The following is a 24,123-nucleotide window of genomic DNA, read 5'->3' as shown; positions in this document are numbered from 1 at the left end:
TAATACAAAAGATATTATGAGTTGCCCAACATCAACAACATAAAGCTCACAAAGTTACGTACAAACTTGCTCTTCATCAGCCAAGATGATTTTCAAATCTCAAAACTTCAAAGTGCACGTTTATTGGGGGGGGGGGGGGGGTCTCACAGTATAGTGGGGAAAGATGAACATTCAAAATTGTTCTCCCAACCAACTGCTTAATGTCTAAAACCACTGATAACGGTTTACATTTGCATTCTACCTTTGCAATCCATTTTAGATCCAACTTCAAACCATTAAAATGCCACTCAGCCACACAGGTGCCGTTGCCTTCACTGATCAATGGTCTTATAATCACTACTGTCTGATTCAAGTTCATGGCTTAAAGACCTCATCCTTGGAAAGTTCTATACATTTCCAGCGCCTTATGGCAACCTTGTACTTTTCTGTGTTACTGGATTCACCAAAAACCCTCCGGAGGACGACTCTCATCACAGTAACAGTGTTTGTTTCTCGGTTCTCCGACAGTACCAGGTCCAAGGTGTCCCCAACTTTCACCTGAATAAACAACAAATAGTGAGAAATGAGGTAAAAGACGCATGTAGAAAGACTGAAAATTTTGGGGAAGGATATGTAACTTGTAATCAAACATCACTCACCGTTTTACTTTTCTTGATGAGTCTCTGTCCATTTACTCTAAGCTTGTTGTTATAGAAGGCGTCCTCAATTTTACTGTTTTAAAACAAAGGACAGTTAAGTCAGTACAAATGTTCAAAAAGGAAAGGGTTTTAAAGGCTCTGCTGTTCACAAGTTACATTTGAACATGCTCGTGCAACAAAAATCCCCCAAATCAGTATACCACGAATGCCAGTGATAGCATGGGACAGGAACACCATGGCAAACAAATGTGTTGTTCAAAAACTCTTTCCTATAATAGCTGATAGCCATTTTTCCTTGTTTAAAAAAAATTGTGATTGGAAATTTATCAGCATAGCCTTGGTTTCTATACATTTAACCCACTATTAAGAAAAGCAGCCAACAGACAATAACTCACTTGCGTGCCATGTCCAGGCCAGCTTTCATGATGACATCATACCGAAAGGACTGCACATATTTCTCCATGTCTTTATAATCCTTTGGTAGATTTGGGTTCTCTTCTTCATAATCACTGTCCTCAGGGTCTTTTTCATCCTCATCTTCCTCCTTTTCCTCCTGTACTGTCCTGGCAGCACCTTTCTTCTTGCTGCTTTTAAACCTCAGATGATGGACAGGCCAACCTCTGGCAGAGTCTCTGCCACGGAACGCAGGCCTGTGACAGCCAAGTGCGGGGAAAGCCGAGCAGCCCCATAGCTGGCGCGTGTGGATGGCCCTGGGACACCACTCGGTCTGCCTCAGTCCATATCCAGCAGCCAGCAGGTGGCGGGGGTTCAACCTTCCTAGCTGCCTCATGGCAAGTGCCTGCACCACCAAATTCTGCATGTTGGCGCTCCACCCAGTCACTAGAAAAACATGGGTGGTTATGAAGCATTATGCTAAATTTGAGTATAAAAGTCACTGTAGCATCAACCATATAAGTAATTAAAAAAACTTATGCATTCAGGGTCAACAGCTTCAAAATATCTGACCATGATGTAAATCACCCTTTAAAAAAGTTCAGTTGCTGTTTACAAGGTCAAGAATAATTTGTCAAGCTTTCTTTCCCTTGTCCTATTTTATCCTATAATTTCACTATTTATACTACTATTGTGTTATTAGATGTGATGTCTGTTTTTGTTGTTTAAATAGTAACTTAAGGTAAGTCTATTTGGATTATAAAATCTGCTAAAGTTACACTATCCAACAAAATCGAACTTGCTTTTGTTGGACAATGTAACTTTATAATAGTTTGTGTTTTACATCGAGGACTGTTGCACGAATCATTCTATAAAACAATGATAACACGAGAGGCTCAAACTGGGGTTTAACTAGTGATGTTTGTGTTTGTTGATTTTCTTAAAGTGATGTTTTCATGGCTTGATTACTTGACACCAGCAGACAAACAATTAACGTTGGAAGCTAACAGTTTGCGCTGTCCCAGTTGCATGTTGTATTTTGTCTGCTTTGTCTTTCTAATATTAGCTGCTGTTTGTGTACGTTTTCGTCATAAATTAATGCAATGGCTGCCTGTGCTTGACTGAACTTGACATTTTTCATGCTGGAGATGAAACCGAGCTGAAGCAGATCCAGCTAACAGTTAACTTAGCTAGCTTTATTTTTCTTTTAGCTCGTGGCCTCTTCAGTCCACGTGCAACCCACCACGAGCCTGCTCTTCGTCAAGAACAGTATTGCTAGTTTTACTTAGTTCCTAAATGCTAAATATAAAGTTACTAACATTCAATGAGCATTTGGCAGTGTACTCACCTATGGAACAACCTTTCATAGCTTGTTACTGTAACGTTGCTGACTGGGTTAACTTAGCAGCCGATGGAAAATGTGCTGCCACCTTCCGCTCTGGAGGAGAACGACATTACCTGGCCGAGCTGATGAGGGAACAACCGATAATTGGATTTGTTCTTGTTTTTATGCAAAATAGTCAAAATTCACCAGGATATCCTTTTAACTCCACTACTAATTATATGTGCATTACAAAGGACAGAGTAATCCCCAGTCTGTGTCTTCTTTGTCTACCTCTTTATATTACCAGCAACATAACATTATTGCTGTCATGACTCAGGGGCAGATCTGACACCGCTTCTGCTTTATCTACTATAATTATTGAGCCAGAAATAATTATTCAGGAAATTAAAGTCAATAAATGCAAAACCACACAATGTGGCTGCATCACTGTGAGCCTTTCACTTAATTAATTTTCCTACAGTCCAAAGGGTCATTTTTATACCATAGAAAGGCTAGATTTTATCTTAATATTTGCTATCTTCAAGGTAAATGGTTTGGAGGAGTAGCCTACATCAGTATATTACTGGTGTAAACATGTGTGCCACTGTGGGAAAAAAACAGCACAATAATCTCCATGTCAATCATTTTAATGTATAGAAAACAAAATTAAATACTTATAAAGTGTAATATATACAGTATATGTATGTATATAACAATACCAGATCCCTTAAACCAAAGCCGCTAAATGGAATTCATCATTCATGTTATTACTGAATCTGTGATGTTCTTACTCTGATATGTCAATATTGGTGTCTATGAAGCAGCTACTCCAGTTAACACTCTCCACTCCCAGATTTTCCCAGTAACATTTCTGAAATATTCATGGGCTTCCCCAGGCATTTATTGCAACTTCTATTGTTCCAGCATAAGATAAATTTGAATACATGATTTAAAACGTAATCAAGTTATTTATACAGCCCATTTGATTATAATGACAACAAGAGTATTTAAAACATTTTACAAGAAGCTTTAAGTGGTTGTATATTGGTTTATGTCTGAGCAGTTATGTATTTGTCAATATATCATCATGAATACTTTATTACTTTAAGGGAATTTACATCAACATTCAGCTTCACTACAATTCATAATGTCTAGTGTCACTTCAAGCGCATAATACTAGTGTCACTACATTATAGGAAACGATATAAAAACAAGATTTTATTTGTAGGACACGTACAATATTCTCTTGTTAGATGTTGTAAAAAAAGTCAGTATTATAAAGTTTGTATGATGTCCATGTGTAAACATGAGGACATTTACATCCTTGCATATACTGCCTGTAAACTCTGCTCAAAAGAGTCAGGGATCCCCCAGATAAATCCAACAACAAGACACAACAAAGTCTCTCTTGGAAACATGGTGACATGTTGGCGTGTGCTGTGCTCTCACTCTCTGAGCACATTCAGTACTGTACACTGGATAGTGAAATCACCATTTTACAAATGGAAAATGGAGCATTATATCTTTAACATAGACACATAATGGACATATCCTACAGTTTATCATATATGCTGGTGGTTTACATTCAGGTATGTTTTATAGGTTTTAACGCATCGTCTTAGTATAAGGAAATCATGCACATTAAGCACTGATTTAATGACCTTGTGGGTCTTTTTTGCAGCGAAATCCACACCATGGTTTGTTGTATGGCAGTTGATAATGGTAGTGACTAATGTGACATCCGCCTGTTCAAATGTATTGTAGATTCAATGTAAACCTGTCCTTTTCTTTTCTGACCACAGGAATAATGTAATGACATGTATATGTGATTGTACCACAGTTGCCAGCAGGTTTAGTCCTGGCAGTAGGAACAAAGATAAAGCCTTGCTTAAATTATCATGGGTGATTTTTCATAATGTATTTTAGTTTGTTCTGGTGGAGCCCTAGACCTTGTTTGTGCTCTAACAGTGTTTTAGTTTCCAGGTCAGGCAATCATGTGTCAAATGTTAAAGCAAAAATCCAACCTAATAGACTTTAATAATGTTAAAAGCTTTACTAATTCTGCTGTGTTGTTTCTTATTTCCTTGCAGATACCCAAACAGTGACAATGTGTCATCACACTAAGAGAATTCCAACAGCTACAGTGGTGGTTTATAGGAAAAAAGTATCATCAACTGTGAAGAAAATGTTTAGGTGTTAGTCCATCGATATCCAAAGAAAAGAAATGTTTCTCTCTGGATTTGCAATATAGCACCAACAGTCAACAGTCAAACAGGGAGAGATCCACTGTAGTAGAAGCATATCTGTTAATACAAAATGCGCCATCTCATAGTGGCCCCAATAGACCAGAATGTGAAATAGCCACAAGAAAGGTTTGTTCTGAGTAAGGGACACAAGTCTTTTTGCTCAATTAAAACAGCTGTCACTCTGTTTTTACTATCTTTGTCACCTTCCAGCAACACATAAAACCCACAGCATGTATTTGTATGCGCTCATAGAAGAAAGTCCAAAGGCATTCTGGGCAATGCAGAAAGTCACTAACTAAAGTAGAAATAGATTAGGTATGTTGATAATTTAAAAAAGTAGGTACACAAAAAAAAAGTAGAATTACAACACTTCACATAATTAATGAAAAACGTCACAGATTTGTATAACAGTTGTGAGTATCCAAGAGTTCTTTTTTTTTTTTTTTCTCTTTTGGATTGGAGGTTTCTTTAATGGCCAATGTATCTTTGTAAAATGCATAAATGCAACGTATTTGATTTGTTATTCCTTCTTTTATGTTTTCACTTGTGAGATGGTATTCATTTTCACAGTTATTGCTGTAATTAGAAGTAAGTTCAGTTTGTAGAAACTCCTCCTTACCATTCTTGATGATGATAACATCATCAAAATCAGCTCCAACTTTATCTGACTGGTCAGCTCTGATGTGTTTTTCTGACTCAGATTTCACTGAATGAAGGAGATTTTTTTAACCAGCCCATCTTGTCCGTGGCCTCTGAAAAGATCAGATGAGGTAACTGCAGCTTCAGTTTTAGTTTCACATGTATGATACATATGAGATCTTAAAAGCTATGGCAATGATGTACAGTCTAACAGTCGTTGTCTGCTTGGTTTTCATTGGAAGCCAGGCAGATATAATTTTCCTGTGTGTGTACCAGTAGGTTCACGTACTATACCACTGTCACTTTGTTCTCCACTCGCTAATCACTGTTATTGCTTTGGTGATTCACACATTCAGGATTCAGACATTTGTTTTAGATTGTATGACAATACAGCATGAATATCTCACATTAAGACTTGTTTGCCCACTCTGATTCTGAATTGTTTTGTATGCTACAGAAATGCCACCGTGTTTTGTCAGTGACTGCATAGTCATAAGGAAGTCTCCACACAGGAGCCATTTCTGTGGAAAGATCTGTGGTTGTGGCAATTTTCACTGCAGTGGACAATGAGCACTGGGTAGCAAAGTGCGTCTTCATACTGTGGGGGTCCCTCATCATCTGTGGTGAGGCGCTCTGACAGACAGCGGGTGTTTTCGCTGGGACTCTCCTGGTCATCCAAGCTGCCGCTCCTCCAGAAGCAGCTGCGCTGGGAGCCGTAGCGTCGCGTCAGGGAGAACCGACTGGCGCTGAAGGGAATGCGGGAGCTGGCACCAGTACAGATGCTAAGGGCGCTCCTGGAAAACACTGAGGAGCAGCTGATGGCTCTGTGGCAGCGCTCACAATTCTGACGTATCCCACTGAAGCTAGTCGGGCACTGAGCCAGGTCCATCAGGCCGGCCTCCGAGTAACTGGGCACCAGCTGCTGGTTGGACCGAATGTGCCATTCCAATTCTGTACTGTCAATGGTGTTAACACGCGGGATACGACGCCAATATGGACGATCATCACATGGGGTCACAGGGAGGTAATCATGCCCAAAGAGCTTCTCAACACGGTAGTGGACATATTCAGTATGATACTCTGTGAAGACTCTGAGAGGCCAGGAGAAAGTGAGGAATGAGGCAAACCAGAAGACATAATGGGACAGATACCAGGGGTGGTGCTCTGGGTCAGACAGCACCATGACATACTCCTTCAGATCAATGTTTTTCAGGTGCATGCCCTCCCTGGCTTCCATGTAGTCATCAAGGCCTTCATTGTCAGTGAAAAACCTTGCTCGTTGCGTAAGGTAGGAATTCTCTGACTCAACATTTGCGAAACTAAAGCACTTAGTGAACCGCATCTTCGTAAGAGCAGACTTCTCCAAGCCCAGCAGCTGTTTTGAAACATCTTTCACACCACAGTGACTGTAGTCAAATTCAGCTTCTGCCACATGGGTGTTGACACGTTCATGGTAGACCTGGGTACTAGTGTAAGCATCTCCATTGCGGTAGCGTGTGACTTGACGTGTTCGGCGAACATAGTGATAGCTGATGGCCTTCCACCAGATGCAGGGTTTCGCTTGCTGCATCCTTTGGATGCGCTCATAGATGCCCTCCACATCCACTTTGTGCTGCAGCTCATTCTTCACATGACAGTGCCAGCACTCCACAAGATAGACCAAATAGAGCATGCCCAGTAGGGCCAGAGGGATGTAGATATAGCCATCAGAGCAGGGGCTGTCATGGTACATCATGGATTTCCCTTTGAAGGCACTGTCAAAGGTGAGGCGAGTCACCTTGGTGACATGACACCAAACCATGGCTCCCATGCAGCCGTACATGAGAATGGACAAGAGCAGACATTTCCAAAAACTCTCCCGGCATAGAGACTTGCTCAGAGATTGCTTCAGGGGTCTTTGCTGTTGAGTCAAAGAACAAACAAAACAAAGAAGAGGTGAAAAAAAAATGTTATCATCAGATTTATATTGCAGCGTACATCCCTGCAAATGTATTACTGCAACATCTCATCAATAAAGATTTTTTCAGTTAATTTAATCAAGGGGTCATGTAACCATGTAGATGTAACACCCTTACATTTGAAAGACCCTAGCGTTGCCAGACAATCAGTTTGCAAGCAGTGATAAGTTCTTTCAGACATTTGATGCCATTTCATAGTTAATTGCATTAAGAATAACTCAGAGCTACTGGCCCACTACAGTAGATGCTAGATGAAAGACTGAATGCTGGGGTTACCTATCACAGGTGTGTCCAACCATTTTACTCTGAAATGATTAATGCAGGCTGCAAGATCATAGAAATTCTCTCAAACTGTAACCAATGAGATAATCCCTGGCCAATAATTCACCTGCAGCGTGTTACATTCTGCTCAAAGTGCACATGGATTCATTAGATCACTGCGCAAGGATCTAAGAAACAGATCAGAAAAAAACGCATTTGCTCATATCACATAAGGGATGTAATGATGAAATAATACCTCCTCTCTGGTGTCCTCCTCGAAAACGGTGGTTGTACTGCTTTCACTCGCTGTCGCAGCCGATGCCGGAGGGGACATGGTGCTGGGCAGCTATTGATAATAATGACAGGGCGTGGGGTAGGAAGAGGAACCGATTTCACTACCTTGCTCTCTGCAGAGTCCCCCAAGACGAGCTATTTGTCAGACGTGCATTGCATCTGTTATCATTTAGAGCCACTCCACCCTAGGAAAAGCCAGAGACCAGCGACGGAGGCATGTTGATCGGTGATTTCCAAAATAAGGGGATCTTTTCGGTAGCTGAAAAATGGAAAATGAGGTGTATGTCTATTGGAAAGCCCGCATCCTGTCTGCTACAGTTTAGCTGTCAGTGCCGCAGTAACATGATCGTAGATTATGCTGTAGCCTATTATAATCATTACAAAATGAACATGCCCTGCCCCTCATCGCCTGCTGTCGCCGTCAGCGGTCTATGGCGAGCTGGCAGGGTCGCTGTCCATGGTGCTGACTGAGGCAGGTATACGGTGAGATGTTGTTGCATCTGTCACTTAAAGGGAAAGTCCACCCTGAAACTGAGTCTTAAATTGTGCTATTCCAGCCAGGATGTGGCAGTGAAGACAATATCTTTACAGATATACGACGGTTTTGCTCAACTGGAGATCACCACACCAAGACTTGAACAGGTGACATTTATGGAGGTGGTCCGTTAACAGTGATTTAAAAAATGGTAATGACTCAGGATTGTAGCCTTTCTGAATGCAGAGCTTATGGGTCAGAAAATGTCACCATACACTGCATCCTAATGAAATATACAGTGTCCATGGAGTTGCTTCAGGAGTAGCCTACAGAAGAAAATCTTTCAATTTTTGAGGTAGACTTTTCCCTTTAAATCTTACAAAATTAAGTAACCACTGTTATGCTATTGAAAAGCGTGATTTACAGTTGTTGAAATAAAATGTGAGTAGGCCTATGTTTTACACTTTTGTAAATATTTAATAAATGTCACAAACAAGCCAGTTGCTGTTTCCAGAGGCCAGTGTAGCAAACATAAAGTCTACTGCAATAGAGCAATGAGAAACTTGTATTAAGCCTATCTACTGATTAAAACAAAGGAGGGTTTATACAGTTCATATGTGGCATTATGAATTAGGCATAACATGAACATCATTAAAAAATACTTAGAAAAACATGCATGTTCACATAATCAGCCATGAAAACTCCACCAAATTTCAAAATCACATGAAATTCTGGGTCACAGTTATACTTACAACATCTATTTAAAAACAAACAAAAGTATTTTCAGGAACCCATTTAAAGTCTCAGAGGGTCTAGTGAACTTCGTTTGTTTAGGTGTTTAGGCTGCACGTGACTTGCCTTTAGGGATACAAACTGTTAGGCCTACACATATTTCACTGTTTTGTTGATGTTAATGAAATGTTTCAAATGTTTGTAAGTGTATGAATGTAACAGCTACTTATAAGTGCTTACAACTACATTATAGTGAGTGATTTACTACATCCTCATCAGGGAGAAGAATCTGAATCAAAGAAGTTGAACAGACTGGAGCACTGTTATTCAGTAAAGCTTTAGTCCTGTTAAATTAGTAGTAACTGAAGAGTTTGTTTTCACAGTGGTCTAAAAGGTTCACAGATCTTTTACTAAAGTAAAAGTACTGTAGCAATACCGCAGAAATCTGTCTGTTGTCTGTACATTAGCATCATACTAAAAGTAGGCCTACCTAAAGTAAAATCCACTCATCATGGCCCATTTCAGAATGATATTATATCACTGCATTATAATTAGTGACTCATTTCAACCACTTTATATATTGTCAGGAAGCTTAATGCATTATAACAAACCATCAGTTTTTTGATTTATATTTTGTATTAATATTTTGAATCTGCAAAGTAACTTGTGACTAAAGTTATTTTAAAAATGGAGAGGAGTGAAAAGTACAATATTGGCTTCCAAATGTAGTGGAGTAGAAGTATAACGTAGCACAAAAAGGAAAAACTTAAGTATTAGTACCTCAAATTTGTACAAAATTTTAAAAAATAGAGTGCATAAGCAAATTAGTTACATTCCACCACAGAAATGGAATGATGAGTCCTGGTGTAGACCAAACTGCAAGGCAATCTTCAGAGGGCAACTTCTTCCTGTTGACCACGCTGTGTGAAACTTCTGCTTCCAAACTGTTTACTCCTTTTCCCAGCATCTCCTATTCTGATGATGAAGGGAACCCTTAAAGGTCAAGAGAATAAAAGTTATGACTGAATAAGCACCTCAGCAAGCGAATGCTCTTTATAGGGATTCATGGTTTTTAATCAATTAAATTCTGAGATGGCCACAGAAACGGCCTTGAATTGCTTTTTTTGGCTTAAACAATCTGATCAAACCAGAGTCAACCTTCAAAGAAAAAAAGGATAACCTGCAATAACATTTTAAAACTGTGTTCCACCTGTGCCAGAGCTACTTACAGAGTACACGTTGGAGAGATTGTTGAAAAGCACCTGGCCTGCGCTCACTTTGTTCATCACTCCTCGTATGGTCCCGTTCTTGCTGCAGATATTGACTCGTTTGTTACTGAACAGCATCTCTCTCTTGGCACTGGCATACAAAAGCAGGTCATCGGGTTCACAGCCGTTCTCGTCCTGAGCGGGTTCCACCACCAGACCATTCAGATGGCTGTTGGCCTCACTGGTGGGAGGCGAGCTCCCCTGCTCTGCCTCTGGGCTGCTGGTGCAGTCAGAGTCCACTGAGTCCGACACTGAGCAGCACGAGGCCGTTTCATCCTTGAACACCTCCGCCAAGACCCGGCCGCTGTTGGCAGATGCTATTCTAAACCTAACTGTTTTCCCAGACTTTTCTTTCTCCTGTTTCAGTTTTGGCCCCTCCATTGAAATACAAGAATGTCTAACATGTTTCACATCCCATTCAGAAAAGCCAGTGGTAGTGGTATGCAGTTATCAAACAATAATATCCCCATTGACTTGTTAAATGAGCTGAAAATACCCCGAGTACACAAACCTACACCCTAATGGTTAATAATGGATGAGCTTCTGCCATGGTAACGGCTAAAACAGGCAAACAGTAAATTGATATTACCATGTTCAATAATTGATCAAGGTTAGTTTTCAAACAGCAGATAGACTACAGAACTCTGGCTAGTCTTTAACAGACATAGTCTTAAAGTACTACAGATAACCTTTTGTGCACTTTTCTGTACCCTCCATTAACCTTGTCTGTCCATACGACAAAACAAGTTTATCAAATATTTACCAACTTGCTCTGCCTATTATGTGATAGGATGATATTTGTTAGCATTCAAAATTATATGTTATATGTTATTATATTATATGTTGTTTTATAAGAAATGCATTTCAGAGCAAACACACCAACTGTCCAGGTGTTTATACTAGAATGGGTGGTTACTTTTCAGAGTGAAAGCAAGAAATCCATAAAATTGTCTCAATCATACAGAATTTTCAGACATTTAACTTTTCTATTGTCACTCTTACTCCAACAAATGTCGCTTTTTCTGTCACACTGACATTTGTCACCCTGCTGCACACCCATGGGAGTTTTCTGCCTGGGGCTCCAACAAACTGCTTCTGCATCACAGCAAACATATAGCAGATGTAGCTTTGTTGAGAAAGTAAAAAGCATTTATTCCCATCTTATATTTGCACAGCAAAGTTACAAAGGAATTTGTGGAAAAGTGGCTTCAGTCAAGCACATGATTATTAAGCACACAAACAATGGGATGTCGAGAAATAAGTATTTGTGTTTATATTAAGGTGTGCTATCTTCTAATAAGGTATTCTACGTTTTAATTAAGTGATTTAAAATGCATTCCAGTATTTTATTTGTTTATTAATCAAGCCAATCAATCTATTTCCAAATTTTGGAAAATAACAGTAACGTTCACTCTAAAGCTGATGACCTAAAACTGACACCACCGGTTTTAATAATCCTGTTAGTAATATCATCTCTGAATAGTTCTAAAACTATTTTCCCTCCGGACTACACAGACTGCTAAATATGTGCGTCAAGTCCTTCATGTCGCCCCGGAGCAAATTGCAAACCTGTAGTTCCACTCCGGGCCTGCAGGCGGAGGTAGCACTGCTGCTGATTGACAACAACCACCGAACAAGCTGGACAAGCACACGTGCAGCGCAGCGTCAACATGGGTAAAAGAAGGCAGAATAAGCAGCTTTTCACAAACTTATCCAAAAAACAGAAGAAACATTTGAAGGAGTTTGGAGAGGAGCATCCATTTCATGACGTGTAAGCAGTACAGCAAACCTTTCTTAAAGTAATAATTAAGCTACATTTGTGTTAGCCAACTAGCCAAGTTACATTCCGACAGCAGTGGTCAGTTTATTGAGATACAGTTGGTAGCCTATGTTTCCTTATAATAGTTATGTGTTATTAGGAAAAACGGTAACGTTAAGCTAATATTGTTCGAAGGAGCCCGTTCACTAAAACGTATCTACATAACTTACCGGAAATATTCTCCCCAAAATTCAAAATACACTTATTTTTGCTTTAATCACAGAGATGGTTGAGACATAAGATTTTCCAGATTTGTAAGTTATGTTCTGTTCCTCATAAACACAGACTAAATATAACCCCCTATATTTATGTGAACTAACAACATTAATCAAATAAATAAGGTAATTAACATTAAGCTTATTCTTTGGAAATACTTCTGACAGATGAGTCTTTCAGGGCATTTTGTTCTAGACATGACCTCCTCGACACTTTAATGGGCATTCTATCTTCTCCTAAACTCTTCTCCAAAATGCAACTCTACGCATTTCCTAGTTCTCAGCCAAATCATCATGTGCTAAAAGCACAGAGCTTTCTTTTTCTTTACATACTAATACCAACATGTCAACATGCATCCCAGACCAAGAACTTTGTTATTCAGTGAAGTTTGTGGTCTCTCGCCAAGTAGCTACATTTACGTATGTGTTTCTTTTTTCCCACAGAGTCAGTGAAAGACCTGAAAGAACTGCCGTAGTGGAACTAGTGAGTAGAGCTGTACAATTCCATATTATAGAAGTCATAATAGATATGAGATTTATGACTGTAGAACCGTCACTGCTCAAAGAAGTGTTTTCAGTGGCAGTAACAAAGAGCTCCCGTCTGATCAAATCTTCAGAATATAAATTGTGGACCATCTAGTCACTGATATCCTCCAGACAGTTTTGTAATGTTTTACCCAAGCCAAAAGTAAAAAAAAATACAAATTGAAAGTTGTTTTTAACCTCTGTTACAGCCAGCAAGTCCAGAACACTCTGACGTTGAGCCTGATGAGCTGGACGAAGAGGAGGAACCACAACAGAAAACAGCCTATCAGAAACTTCTTTCAACTCTCAGCCAACCCAACAGTAATGAACTGAGTGAAGAGGAGAGCACTGATGATGAAGAAGAGGAAGAAGAGCAGCTTCTTGGTGAAGGTGAGTTTTTCCCCCGATGGTGAGGACAGTATAGGTCAACATATTGCAGTCGACTGAATATTGTTGTGCTCTTCATTGTAGGAGACAGTGATGGAGTCAGAGATGAAAATGAGGATGGTGATGAAGATGAAGGGGGAGAGGAAGAACCCGAGGATGCAGACGAAGCTCTGACTGAAGCAGTAGAAGGGGAGGAGGTGATGGAGAAAGAGGCAGGAGTTGAAGAGTTCGAAGACAAAGAGCACGAGTCCCAGTTCTGTTTGGAGACCAACTTTGTGGATGAAGGAGGACATGAGGAAACTGAAAGCACTACAGAGCATGATGACATCAAAGGCAAGAAAAGTATAATATAAAAAAATATCACCTGTTCCCTGTCCAGTAACCTTAAAGAGATACTTTTTATGTCCCTTTATTTTCAAAATAAGTGAACTGCTTGCTCAGTTAGAAAACTGATGATATTTGATTTGATTGAGGTATGTGTTACAGTTGTTTTTCTGTATATGCAGACATGTTTGTACAGCATTTGGACACAGAACTTGATGAAGACGATGTGAAGAAGATAACATCCGGCAGCAAAACCAAGGCTCAGATCACGGTATTACCTACACAATTTGACAGAACTGACCAGCCCTTTTCGTTAGAATTAATTGTAATGTGCTTTACTGTCTTTGCCTTTCTCCACATTTAGTGGCCAAAACTAGGCACATTACTCTGCACCAGTCCTTTGGAGAAGTTTGGATCCATCGGCCCACAGAAAGACACAAACCTCCCAGTTTTCCACAAACTTTTGGAGACCCGTTGGAAAGATTTGAACCAAACCTCCAACCCTAAGGGGGTGGCTGAGGAGATCAGCCCACTGCAGCTAGAGCTACTAGCTCTTATGGGCTCCTACAAGGACCTGTACCACCCAGAGACCTGTCCTTTGAACCAGGGCCCACAGGTTCGCAGTGCATACTGCCTCCATGTGCTTAACCACGTACTGAAGGCCAACTCCTGGGTCCTGGCTCACAATGCACAGCTAAGAGAGCAGAAAACTCAGGTTAAAGCTGGAGCTGAGCCGCAGGACGAACCCAGAGACCAAGGACTGACCCGGCCAAAGGTAAAGTACTGGATACATTATGTTTGGCTCCTTAAATGCATAGTAAATAACTTCCTGCTGGGTGGTGGTGGCTAGATGTCTGTTACATCAAAACCATAACAAAAGATGTAGTTTGATGATGTCGTGAAGTAGCGTGGGATCATGGGAGCTGTTGTCTTCACCACCATTGCCTTGACTGCAGTCAGCTTCTCCTGGTTTTGATTTCTCAATATGTCATAGGAAGTTTGACCGGTAGCCGAACTATCCACAGAGGTCTCCTCCTCTCCAAAACAAACAGACCAGGTGATCAAAACCGGTAAAAACACTGAATAAACAGTTTTGTTATAAAAATCAGTGTTTCTTCGAGGATGTTCGGACACAGGATGCAGTGAGTCGAGTAGAAACTAACGTTTGCACAGCTTGTTTCTCTGATAACTTAAGATCCAGACGTCCGATAACTAAAATTCTTCATCTGGCTAAAATATATAATTAAAAACGGCCCAAATTGTGAAAATGTTGCTTAAAACTGGACAAAGGATTAATTTATGACAGCGTCTGACAGACAACCACAAAGATGACGCATGTGCAAAGGGCATATGACACAAATGAAATGAAACGCACCATTACACTGATTTAAAATTACAATTATGATTTCAGGTTTAAAAATTGTTGGAAACATTTGATATAATGTAAGTACACAACTCAACAAAATATATACCATAGGTATAGTTGTTTTTAGACCTTTTAATTAGGTCTGCACAATTTGGAGAAAAAGTCATAATGTGGACAATATTGCGATTATATTGGATTCGATTATAACGAAACAAATGGTACTATGAGTCTACTTGCTTAATTATCAAGGAAAATGCACAAAATACTGACATTTAGAAATGTGTATTTCTCAACTTGAGCAAAGTTAAACAATATTTATAACTAGGGATGGGGATTGTTATTTTTTATATCGATATCCTTATTGAGACTGTCTTAATTGATACTTTACTATTATTTGGTGAGGAGTCCCAACGGGCGTGAGGCAGGCCTGCATGGTGTGAGGAAAATATTTAATGTGCAGTAACATTGTTATATATTTAGATGACTTAATAAACAAATACTGAAGTGTGCCCGGTTGTAAAAGGACCCTGTTCCAAAATTTCTCAATACTTGTCGAGAGCTTATCAATGCTGCTATCGAGACTATAACGTAACGTTATGTCTCCAGCATCAAATCTGATTTAACTTGAAACGCAAAGGATAAGAAAACAAATTTTTTTTAGAGATGGCAACAAAACGCGGTTTTAAACGAGACCGGGACTGTCTATAATCAGGCTGCAGCCTCTGCTGCTCTCTGTCGGCTCCTACACACGCGCGCACAGACAGACAGACAGACAGACAGACAGACAGACAGACAGACAGACAGACAGACAGACAGACAGACAGACAGACAGACAGACAGACAGACAGACAGACAGACAGACAGACAGACAGACAGACAGACAGACAGACAGACAGACAGACAGACAGACAGACAGACAGACAGACAGACAGACAGACAGACAGACAGACAGACAGACAGACAGACAGACAGATGAAGTTAAAGTACCTGCAATAAAACCTTTGCAAGTAAAAAGACAATACTTTAGTAATACACCTGTCTGTAGGGTTAACATGTAGAAAGGGTTAATTTAATCGACTTTGTCCTCAGTCGGTCATCCTGTATGTTTTATACAAGCACAGCTAACGCTAGCCTCTCAATTTACCAAATGTTACAAACAAGCTAAATAGAAAGCTGTCTGTCTGAAGCATAGACTGATCTGTAGTCTTAACATTTGGTATGTTTATGTAAACTCAGCATCTGGCTGAGACAAACCAGCCGCTCCTCCTTTCGACCAGGTAACGTTACCTGCAGGCAGTGAATAACAGCAGAGAGGAGGAGGATACTGACTGAGTTTTTTATTCTTTCTAAACGTCACTCAGTATTGTGATGTCGGTTTATTTGCTGTTGTAAACATTAATGTTGCTGCTCTGGAAACAACAGTTTCCAATCCTACAATTAATTTAAAAACAACCAGGCAGTTAATATGCACGGTTCAATATTTGTTTATTTATCTCAATATATAACAGTGTTATCGCACATTAAATATTTTCCTCATACCATGCAGGCCTACCTCATTCCCGTTGATTAACAACATATTTGACATCATATTTTTATTAAAATATTCTGTACCGTGCAACTCTACCGTGTCTACACTTGTACTGTGCATGTCGCCGTTTACTTTGCAACAACTCCCAGTTTTCTGCCGTCACACTCGTGTTACATTCAGTAACCGTCCCAGCTCGTTATTGATCCATGCAACAAAAAAAAGTGGTCTGATGCTTAGTCTGTATTTATTTATTCTTTCGCCAAATCTTCTGTTACTACAGAATAGACCATCTGCTTCATGTTTACACTGACACGCGCATGCCCAGTGCACCTGAACGGGTCCTATCTCTGCGTCGTTTTAATGTAGACGGAGGTCAATTCCAAAACGCAGCGGGAACGCTGCTGTGGATGGAGATCGTATTCGTTTTAATTCTCTGTTTGTAAACTAAAACGGAGTAGTGTGGATGGGGCCAAAAAGTGACTGACAGGCACGCCAGCTCTAATGAAAAGTTGAACATGTTGAACAACAAAAGGCACCCATACAGCTAACAATAAATGGCCAGTGAGCCAAACCCAAAACCTTTATCTTCTCCCAGTTTTCTTCTGTCTCACCGCTATAGCTGCAGACGACATCTCTCTGTCTCTGTCACAGAGCGACCGGAGCAGCGGTTATTTAATCACACATGACGACATCCCGATTGCAATTAGATTAATCGTGAAGCCCTAATTTTAATGTGGAAAAGTTACATATTATATCTTTGTAATCCAACAAAGCTCCATTTAAAATTTCTAAACATCGCCATTATTTATCTAATTCATTTATAAATATTCTGTCCTGGTCTAGTCATTTTTGAGTTCTCTTATTGTGCCTGATTAGTCTCAAAGAGTACTGTAGAAGGACTTGTGAGTACGAATTATATGTATGCGTATACACACAGTCTGCCCCACAGTTCTGAGGCAGGATCACACTTTTCTGTACAGGGGTCTCAGGCCTCAGATGCGTTGCTGATTATATAGTTACACAGTGGGTTTTTTTTGTGTGTGTGAAAATGCCTTTGTAACAAAATTATTGAAAGTTACTTCATTAGTCCAACTTTCTGTACGTAAGTCTCCCTGCCTGTTTGTGAGTAGAATGAATCACATTTCAATTTGATCCGAATCCTGTCCCTATGTATTGTGTAGTATCATCCCTTTTCTAAATGCTTCTCCTCAAAAACACAGTCTTTATTTTTTTCTGCCCAGCAGCTTTGTTGTAATAACTGTTATAAATGTGTCAGGTGCTGATTCTCGTCCCGTTCCGAGGCGGAGCTCTGCAAGTCGTCCAGACGTTCATCGGCCTGCTGGAGACAACAGGCAAGAAGATAGTGGTCAACAACAAGAAGAGGTTCAAGGAAGAGTTTGGAGAGGAGGCAGATGACAAGCCGCCCAATCTGCAGAGACCAGATGATTACAGCGCCATCTTCTCGGGGAATGTGGATGATCACTTCAGGATAGGTATCGTTTAACAAACACAAGTCAACCCACTTTTGGATAACCTAAGTTTTTCTGTCTTGATGCCTTGTTGCCGTCCTCTCTCCTCACCAGGCATCTCTATTGTGAGGAGCAGCATGCGTCTGTACTCCCCCTTTTATTCATCAGACATCATCATTGCGTCTCCGCTGGGCCTCCGCACAGTGCTGGGAGCAGAAGGAGAAAGTAAGAGAGACTTTGACTTCCTCTCCTCCATCGAGCTGCTGGTGGTCGACCAGGCAGATGTCTTCCTCATGCAGAACTGGGAACACGTCTTGGTAAGAACACACTCCTGTACAACACATTGTCCCGTGATGGTATCTGTTCATCGGTGTTGTGTCTACTGTTGGGAAGGATGTGGCACCATCTGCTGTTTAATAGCCACTGTAGACATTGTAAAATCACAACATGGAAAGATTAGCTTTTGGGTAAGCACTTGCACACTGCTGGAACCTTAGCAGAACATAAGAATACTGTAAGAATAAGGCAGAACAAGGTTTGTTAGTTTTTCTGAATCGTGATGCTATTTTTGGACTGGTTAAAAGAGTCACACTTTCTAACAACAAAATCTTCATCAAAACTTGGTATGGTAAAGTGTTTCTATGTTGATGACCTACGTAAAATCACATTGACCCTCCCCCCTCTCTATAGCATGTCATGAAACACGTGAACCTGCAGCCGCTGGACTCCCATGGAGTGGACTTCTCCAGGGTGAGGATGTGGAACCTCAACAACTGGGCCACGCACTACCGGCAGACGCTGGTGTTCAGCTCCATCCAGGACCCACAGATCAACAACATCCTCACCAAGCACTGTGCAAACTACCGCGGACAGGTACTGCACTTTATACACTTTACAGTTACATAACACCTTCTCCAGGGTCGGCAATTTAGTTGAATACATTACTAAGAGGCAGAAATGATCTCACAGATTGCGTAAATCCTCAGTGGTTAGAGCACTAGCCACTCTAAGTTGTTAACTGTAGCTATCCTGCTGACTTTTTAAGATCAAGAGTGAAAACAACAAATTCATTGCCATCACATTTTCATTTGTATCTTAAACAAAGTTTCTTCATTACCATTTGATGATGTGGGTTTTTAAAGTTAATGTGTGTGGTTTTTGTTCCAGATTGCCACTAAGAACCTGCCAAAAATAGCTTCCATCTGCCAGGTGTTGGTTCAGCTGCCTCATGTGTTTCAGATGTTCTCCTCTAGCAGCTTCATGGACCACGATGCTCGGTAAGTTGATGCCAATCACGGATCCATCGGCCCACACTCCACTTCTTCAATAAGATAAAACCAGGGATTTTCAAATGCTTTGGATTAAATATCATGTTGCCATTGATTCTGTGAGTTACACTGTAGGTTACAACTTGAACCTTTTTTTCAGCCAATATTTGTTTACACTGTGGCAAATTGGCACCATTAAAAGTGTGGTGATTAGCTATTAGCAGTTCCTGTTTGCAGTGTACCCATGTATGTACAGAGAGCTTTCTCTGGATTACTTTGATACTGAAGAAAATTTAAAAACATGCTAATTCTCTTGCAGGTTCTGGAGTTACAATGAGCTTCTTTATTTCTGATTTCTAAGTGGATTTATGAACGTTGCGGTCCGAACCTCCCCTTGTTGATCAGACATTACTTTTTCTGATCAACAATAATGTTTGACTCCTTAATTTGAGATTACACACTTACATTCTACTTACATTTCCCTGTCTCATGAAAACACATACCCTTATACAGTCATCCTGTTTTCATTCTATACATTTAAATCTCTCACAGCATTTCAGTTGGTTATATGGTTCCTTTTTAGCTCTTATACAAACCATTTGTCCCTATCATCAAAGTTGTTTCCTTTCTTTTGAGGTGTTTCTTTTGAGGTGTTTCTTTTAAGGGCCTTTATGTTATTGGCATATTGGTTATGTGAGTTTCATTATTTAAATGTAATTCTAAATAAAATATGGGTCATAATACAGTGTACGCAACAGTTCAAGAGATCTTGACTAATGCTTGGTTGATCCCAGCTAAAATTAAAGCTGTTATATTTTTGCTCTTCCCCATCCTGCCTGTAGGTTCCACTTCTTTGTAGATAAAGTGCTGCCTCAATACAGGGACTCGGTTATGTCCCACACTCTGATCTACATCCCGTCTTACTTCGACTACATCCGGTTACGCAACTACATGAAGAAAGAGGAGATCAACTTTGCCAGCATCTGCGAGTATTCCAGCAAGTCAGAGGTGTCCCGAGCCAGGCACTTCTTCCTCAAAGGGGATAAACAGTTCCTGCTCTTCACTGAACGCTTCCACTTCTACAAGAGGTCAGTTCTTTGACATGCTCGTTCAGGTAGCCCCACACGTGCTGGGTTCTCTGATTTGTGGTGGATTTTGTCATTTTACCCAGCGGTTGGAGTACAGGATTAGTCAACTAGCAAAGATAGCAGATAGCAGTAGGGTTTTCTTTCTGAAAGACTCTGGTTGCTCAGTGGATCAAACCTCACCTCACCAACCACAACCATGAATAAAATCCCTGAATATGATGAGCATTAGGGGAATATTAATTCCTGGAATCACTCCCAACATCAATACCAAAGGGTTTAAAGACAGTAATCTTTATTACCTTTTTTAAGAGTAACCAATTGAAATAATGTGAAGTAAACAGATGTGATTCATTTTGCAAAGCCCCTTTTCTCAAGTTTATTATTATTAATTAGTAATGACTGCTATAAATAGCTGGAAAGTACTGAAATGTTTTATAAAAAATAATGTAGGGGATATCATCACTACCTGTTTTCCATCATACTTTTGTACTGTGTAATACATGTAATAATGCGTTCTGTGTGTTATTAAAATGTTTTTTAAAAGTCTTAAATTTCCTGCAGAAACCCTGACTCTGACTTTCTTTATTTAGGTACACCATCAAAGGGATCCAGAACCTGCTATTTTATGGATTGCCCTCATTCCCCCACTTCTACAGCGAGGTGTGTAACATGCTGGCAGCGGGAGGTCAGGGGGAGGCGGCCAGCTGGACCTGCACCGCCGTCTACTCCCGCTATGATGCCCACAAGTTAGCTGCCATCACCGGAGCCCAGCGAGCCGGGCAGATGCTGCACTCCAACAAGACTGTTCACCTCTTTGTTACAGGAGGGGAAGATAAAGCCTCCTGATGGCTGGACAGATAAAAAAGGGACCAATGCATGAAACCACAGTAGATATCCACTGTACATTCTTATAGTAGTACGACCTTGGATAAGTGTAACAAGAAAGCTGTTGAATGCAGGTCTGTGATAGTGGTTTTCATGTGACAGGTCACATTGCAGAGCACCTGGTTTGACATTAGAAATGTGTGCCACTTGAAAATAAGGATATGAATGCTTTCCATATTATTTGGACAGTGTTCCACTTGACTCTCACATGCACCAGGAACAAAACCTGTTTATTGGCTTTGTTTGATATGTCCAGAAACATGAAGCCACAAAATGCTGAGGTCATAAAATATTGTTTGTACATAAGTGATTACTAAGATGTTGTAGACATTTCACCAGATTCAGCATAAATATTTCATTATTTTGATTATCTTTCCTATTTTTGGAAAAGAGCTAATTTTTGTATACTGTACATACCTGTGCTGAAAGTGCTAAAATATTTTATGGCTGTCAGTATAGTAGTATACCCAATATACAATTGTTTCAAATGAGTCAAGGGTGTTTGCCTTTGTTTTTAGGAATTTTACCTCATTACCAGCCATGCTGTTGCAGCTGATAATGAGGTAGGTCTGTGAGCAGGTCAGTTATGCATGTAATGTCTGTGTGAGTGGATGCGAAACACAAACAAAGAACAATATGAGTTATTAGTTAGATAGTAAGAGAATCGTGCACTTCTGAGCTCAGCTTACTCACATGTACTGCATCTCTGACAAAAAAAAGATAAGGTACAAAGCTAAACAGGCTCCTATAAAAACACTCATAAGCTGACCACATAATTATTAACTCCAGGTTGCTGCAAGAGTGACTTTGGCCGTGTAATTACAGCGCTTTCTACATTAGTAAAGGTGTCAGCACACGCTGTAACTGCTGGGATTATGGACAGCAAGACACAGAAGCTCATCCTGAAGCGGGAAGTGGGACTGATGGGAGCAGTGTCCCTCATCGGAGGGACAATGATTGGATCTGGGATCTTCATGAGCCCACAGACAGTGCTCTACAACATCGGCAGCCCCGGGGCCAGCTTGGTGGTGTGGGCATGCTGCGGTGTGCTGGTGATACTGGCGTCTTTCTGCTACGCTGAGCTGGGCACTGTTATAAGAGAATCAGGGGGGGAGTACATCTACATCCTCAAGACTTCAGGTCCAGTCGTCGCCTTCATGTTAATCTTCAGCTCTGTGTTATTTGTGAGACCTGCTTCTATTGCTGGTATCGCGCTGAGTTTTGCTCAGTATGTCGTGGCTCCTTTCTACTTGGACTGCACCCCTCCAGTGCTGCTGGTGAAGTGTGTGGCTGCAGCTGCAATTATAGTGGTAGCCACTGTGAACTGCCTTAATGTTCGCTTTTCAATGTCAGTCCAGGTGTTTTTTATGGTGACCAAGGTTCTGACCCTGGCAGTCATTATAATAGGAGGCATGGTGGTGCTTATCAGAGGGCACACTGAAAACTTTGAAGACTCCTTTGAGAACACAAATGTAGGCATCAATCCAATTGGTATTGCTTTGTACCAGGGACTGTGGTCCTATGACGGCTGGAACAATCTGAATTCTGTGACCGAAGAGTTGAAACGTCCTGAGGTAAGTAAAGTATGGTGTTTCAGTGGAAAGTAGTTACTGCCCTAAAGGGAGTCATTGACTAAGACTAATAAGCGGTCCACATCCTACTGAACACCAATAGTAAGTAGTTACTCCCCAATGCTGTGCTTCAGTGTGAAAGGGTAATGCCAGCCTGACCTGCAGTGGGCTGTTAACCAATGTACATAATGAAGTATCCACTGTAAATGCTTGTTGAGGAGACAGTTGTGATCAAACTATCAAATCAAGAAAGTGACAAATAGATGAGGTAAGTGGGCATTATAGGGGCTGTATCATTCAATGCTGGCACCATGATAGAATCTGGGACCTTCATATCCCCCCAGTATGTGCAGTTTGCTATTGGCAGCCCGATGGGTAGCCTTGTTATGGTCTTGCTTGGGGGGCAATGCTATGCTGAACTGGGCACAGTCATTCCAGAGTCTGGAGCGGAGTATATCAACATTCTGTGGACAGCAGGGAAGTGGTGGCCTTCATATTTGTCTTCAGCTTCATCATTGTGTTGAGGCCTGTCAGTGCAGCAGGAGTTGCCCTGAGTTTTGCTGAATATGTCGTGACCCGCTTTTTACAACAGCTGCACTGCTCCACAACTGGTTGCAGGAGCTATCATTATGTTGACCGCAGTTAACTGTCTGAACGTCCGCTAGGCCACTGCCATCCAGGTGGTTTCCATGGTAGTCAAGAAGCTGGCACTGGCAGTGATCATATTGGGAGATGCTTTTCCAGGGACACACTGAGGGTAATTCCTTTGAGGGAACAAATGCTGGTGTCAGCTCCACTGACATTTTCTATCTGGGCGTGGGGTCCTCTGGGTGGAATACTTCACTTTCACAATGAAATGTCATGGTCAAGAGTTTCTTAATTTACTATATGCTTTACTTTAAATTATAAAGGGTGTGTGATCAACACATCTGAGATAGAAAGATAGTATATGTGCAATTAATTAGCAGTGCAGTCGCAGAGACTTCCACCTGTGGTTCAGTTTAAATGACAGAAGGTGCCACTGCAGTGAGATACAAGAATTATCATAATATGAAGTCATAAGAATCTTGCTTGAAAAAGAACTACAGTCATTTAAAAACGCGATGAATTGCAGTTAATTTTACATAACAACCATTTGTGCATTAAAACGGGTTACCACTGTCTCTTAATCAGTCAGTGTTTTGCCTTATTTCCTGGTCGAACTGGCCACAAATCAGCTGGTTCTCAGAACCCCTAAGAGCTCTCTGTAGGGCAGGACTTGCTGTCTCAGGCCCACAGAACTGTTCCATCTGTCTCCTCGGGGACTTAGTGTTGTTACATTCTATAATACTTTTATTAGTTCAATTAGTTTAATTATTACTTTATTAGTTTACTTTGTATTAGATCTGGAAATACCTCCTTAATCGTGGTGGAGGGGTTTGTGTGAAGGTGGGAGCTATGTTGCCGGCGG

The 24,123-nt window shown here is 40.7% G+C and overlaps 4 protein-coding genes across 4 annotated transcripts; 2 read left to right on the top strand and 2 right to left on the bottom strand.

Annotated features, from left to right (window-relative positions):
- Positions 1-86: 86 nt before the first annotated feature.
- Positions 87-2,474, bottom strand: mtres1 (mitochondrial transcription rescue factor 1). Its single transcript, XM_038728206.1, has 4 exons — positions 2,380-2,474; positions 1,034-1,478; positions 639-711; positions 87-537 (listed from the first exon to the last, which is right to left on the bottom strand). Exons 1-4 carry the CDS (start codon positions 2,396-2,398, stop codon positions 355-357), a joined length of 720 nt encoding a protein of 239 aa, XP_038584134.1. The 5' UTR covers positions 2,399-2,474; the 3' UTR covers positions 87-354.
- A 764-nt stretch (positions 2,475-3,238) lies between these two features.
- Positions 3,239-8,213, bottom strand: tmem151bb (transmembrane protein 151Bb). Its single transcript, XM_038728207.1, has 2 exons — positions 7,716-8,213; positions 3,239-7,140 (listed from the first exon to the last, which is right to left on the bottom strand). Exons 1-2 carry the CDS (start codon positions 7,791-7,793, stop codon positions 5,731-5,733), a joined length of 1,488 nt encoding a protein of 495 aa, XP_038584135.1. The 5' UTR covers positions 7,794-8,213; the 3' UTR covers positions 3,239-5,730.
- Positions 8,214-11,843: 3,630 nt separating this feature from the next.
- utp25 (UTP25 small subunit processor component) lies at positions 11,844-21,469 on the top strand. Its single transcript, XM_038729309.1, has 12 exons — positions 11,844-11,999; positions 12,707-12,746; positions 12,997-13,177; positions 13,259-13,507; positions 13,681-13,769; positions 13,863-14,273; positions 17,669-17,885; positions 17,976-18,178; positions 18,552-18,734; positions 19,029-19,138; positions 19,972-20,217; positions 20,808-21,469. Exons 1-12 carry the CDS (start codon positions 11,899-11,901, stop codon positions 21,061-21,063), a joined length of 2,286 nt encoding a protein of 761 aa, XP_038585237.1. The 5' UTR covers positions 11,844-11,898; the 3' UTR covers positions 21,064-21,469.
- Positions 21,470-21,592: 123 nt separating this feature from the next.
- LOC119910596 (b(0,+)-type amino acid transporter 1-like) lies at positions 21,593-22,773 on the top strand. Its single transcript, XM_038729310.1, has one exon. The coding sequence runs from the start codon at positions 21,978-21,980 to the stop codon at positions 22,707-22,709; it is 732 nt and encodes a 243-aa protein (XP_038585238.1). The 5' UTR covers positions 21,593-21,977; the 3' UTR covers positions 22,710-22,773.
- Positions 22,774-24,123: the final 1,350 nt, after the last annotated feature.

This window comes from Micropterus salmoides, unplaced genomic scaffold (assembly GCF_014851395.1).
Source record: "Micropterus salmoides isolate LMB-PRFRI ecotype aquatic unplaced genomic scaffold, ASM1485139v1 Ms_hic_scaffold_19, whole genome shotgun sequence".
Classification (NCBI taxonomy): Eukaryota; Metazoa; Chordata; class Actinopteri; order Centrarchiformes; family Centrarchidae; genus Micropterus; species Micropterus salmoides.
Note: the sequence above shows the minus strand (reverse complement) of the source record. Positions and strands in the feature narration are given on the sequence as shown.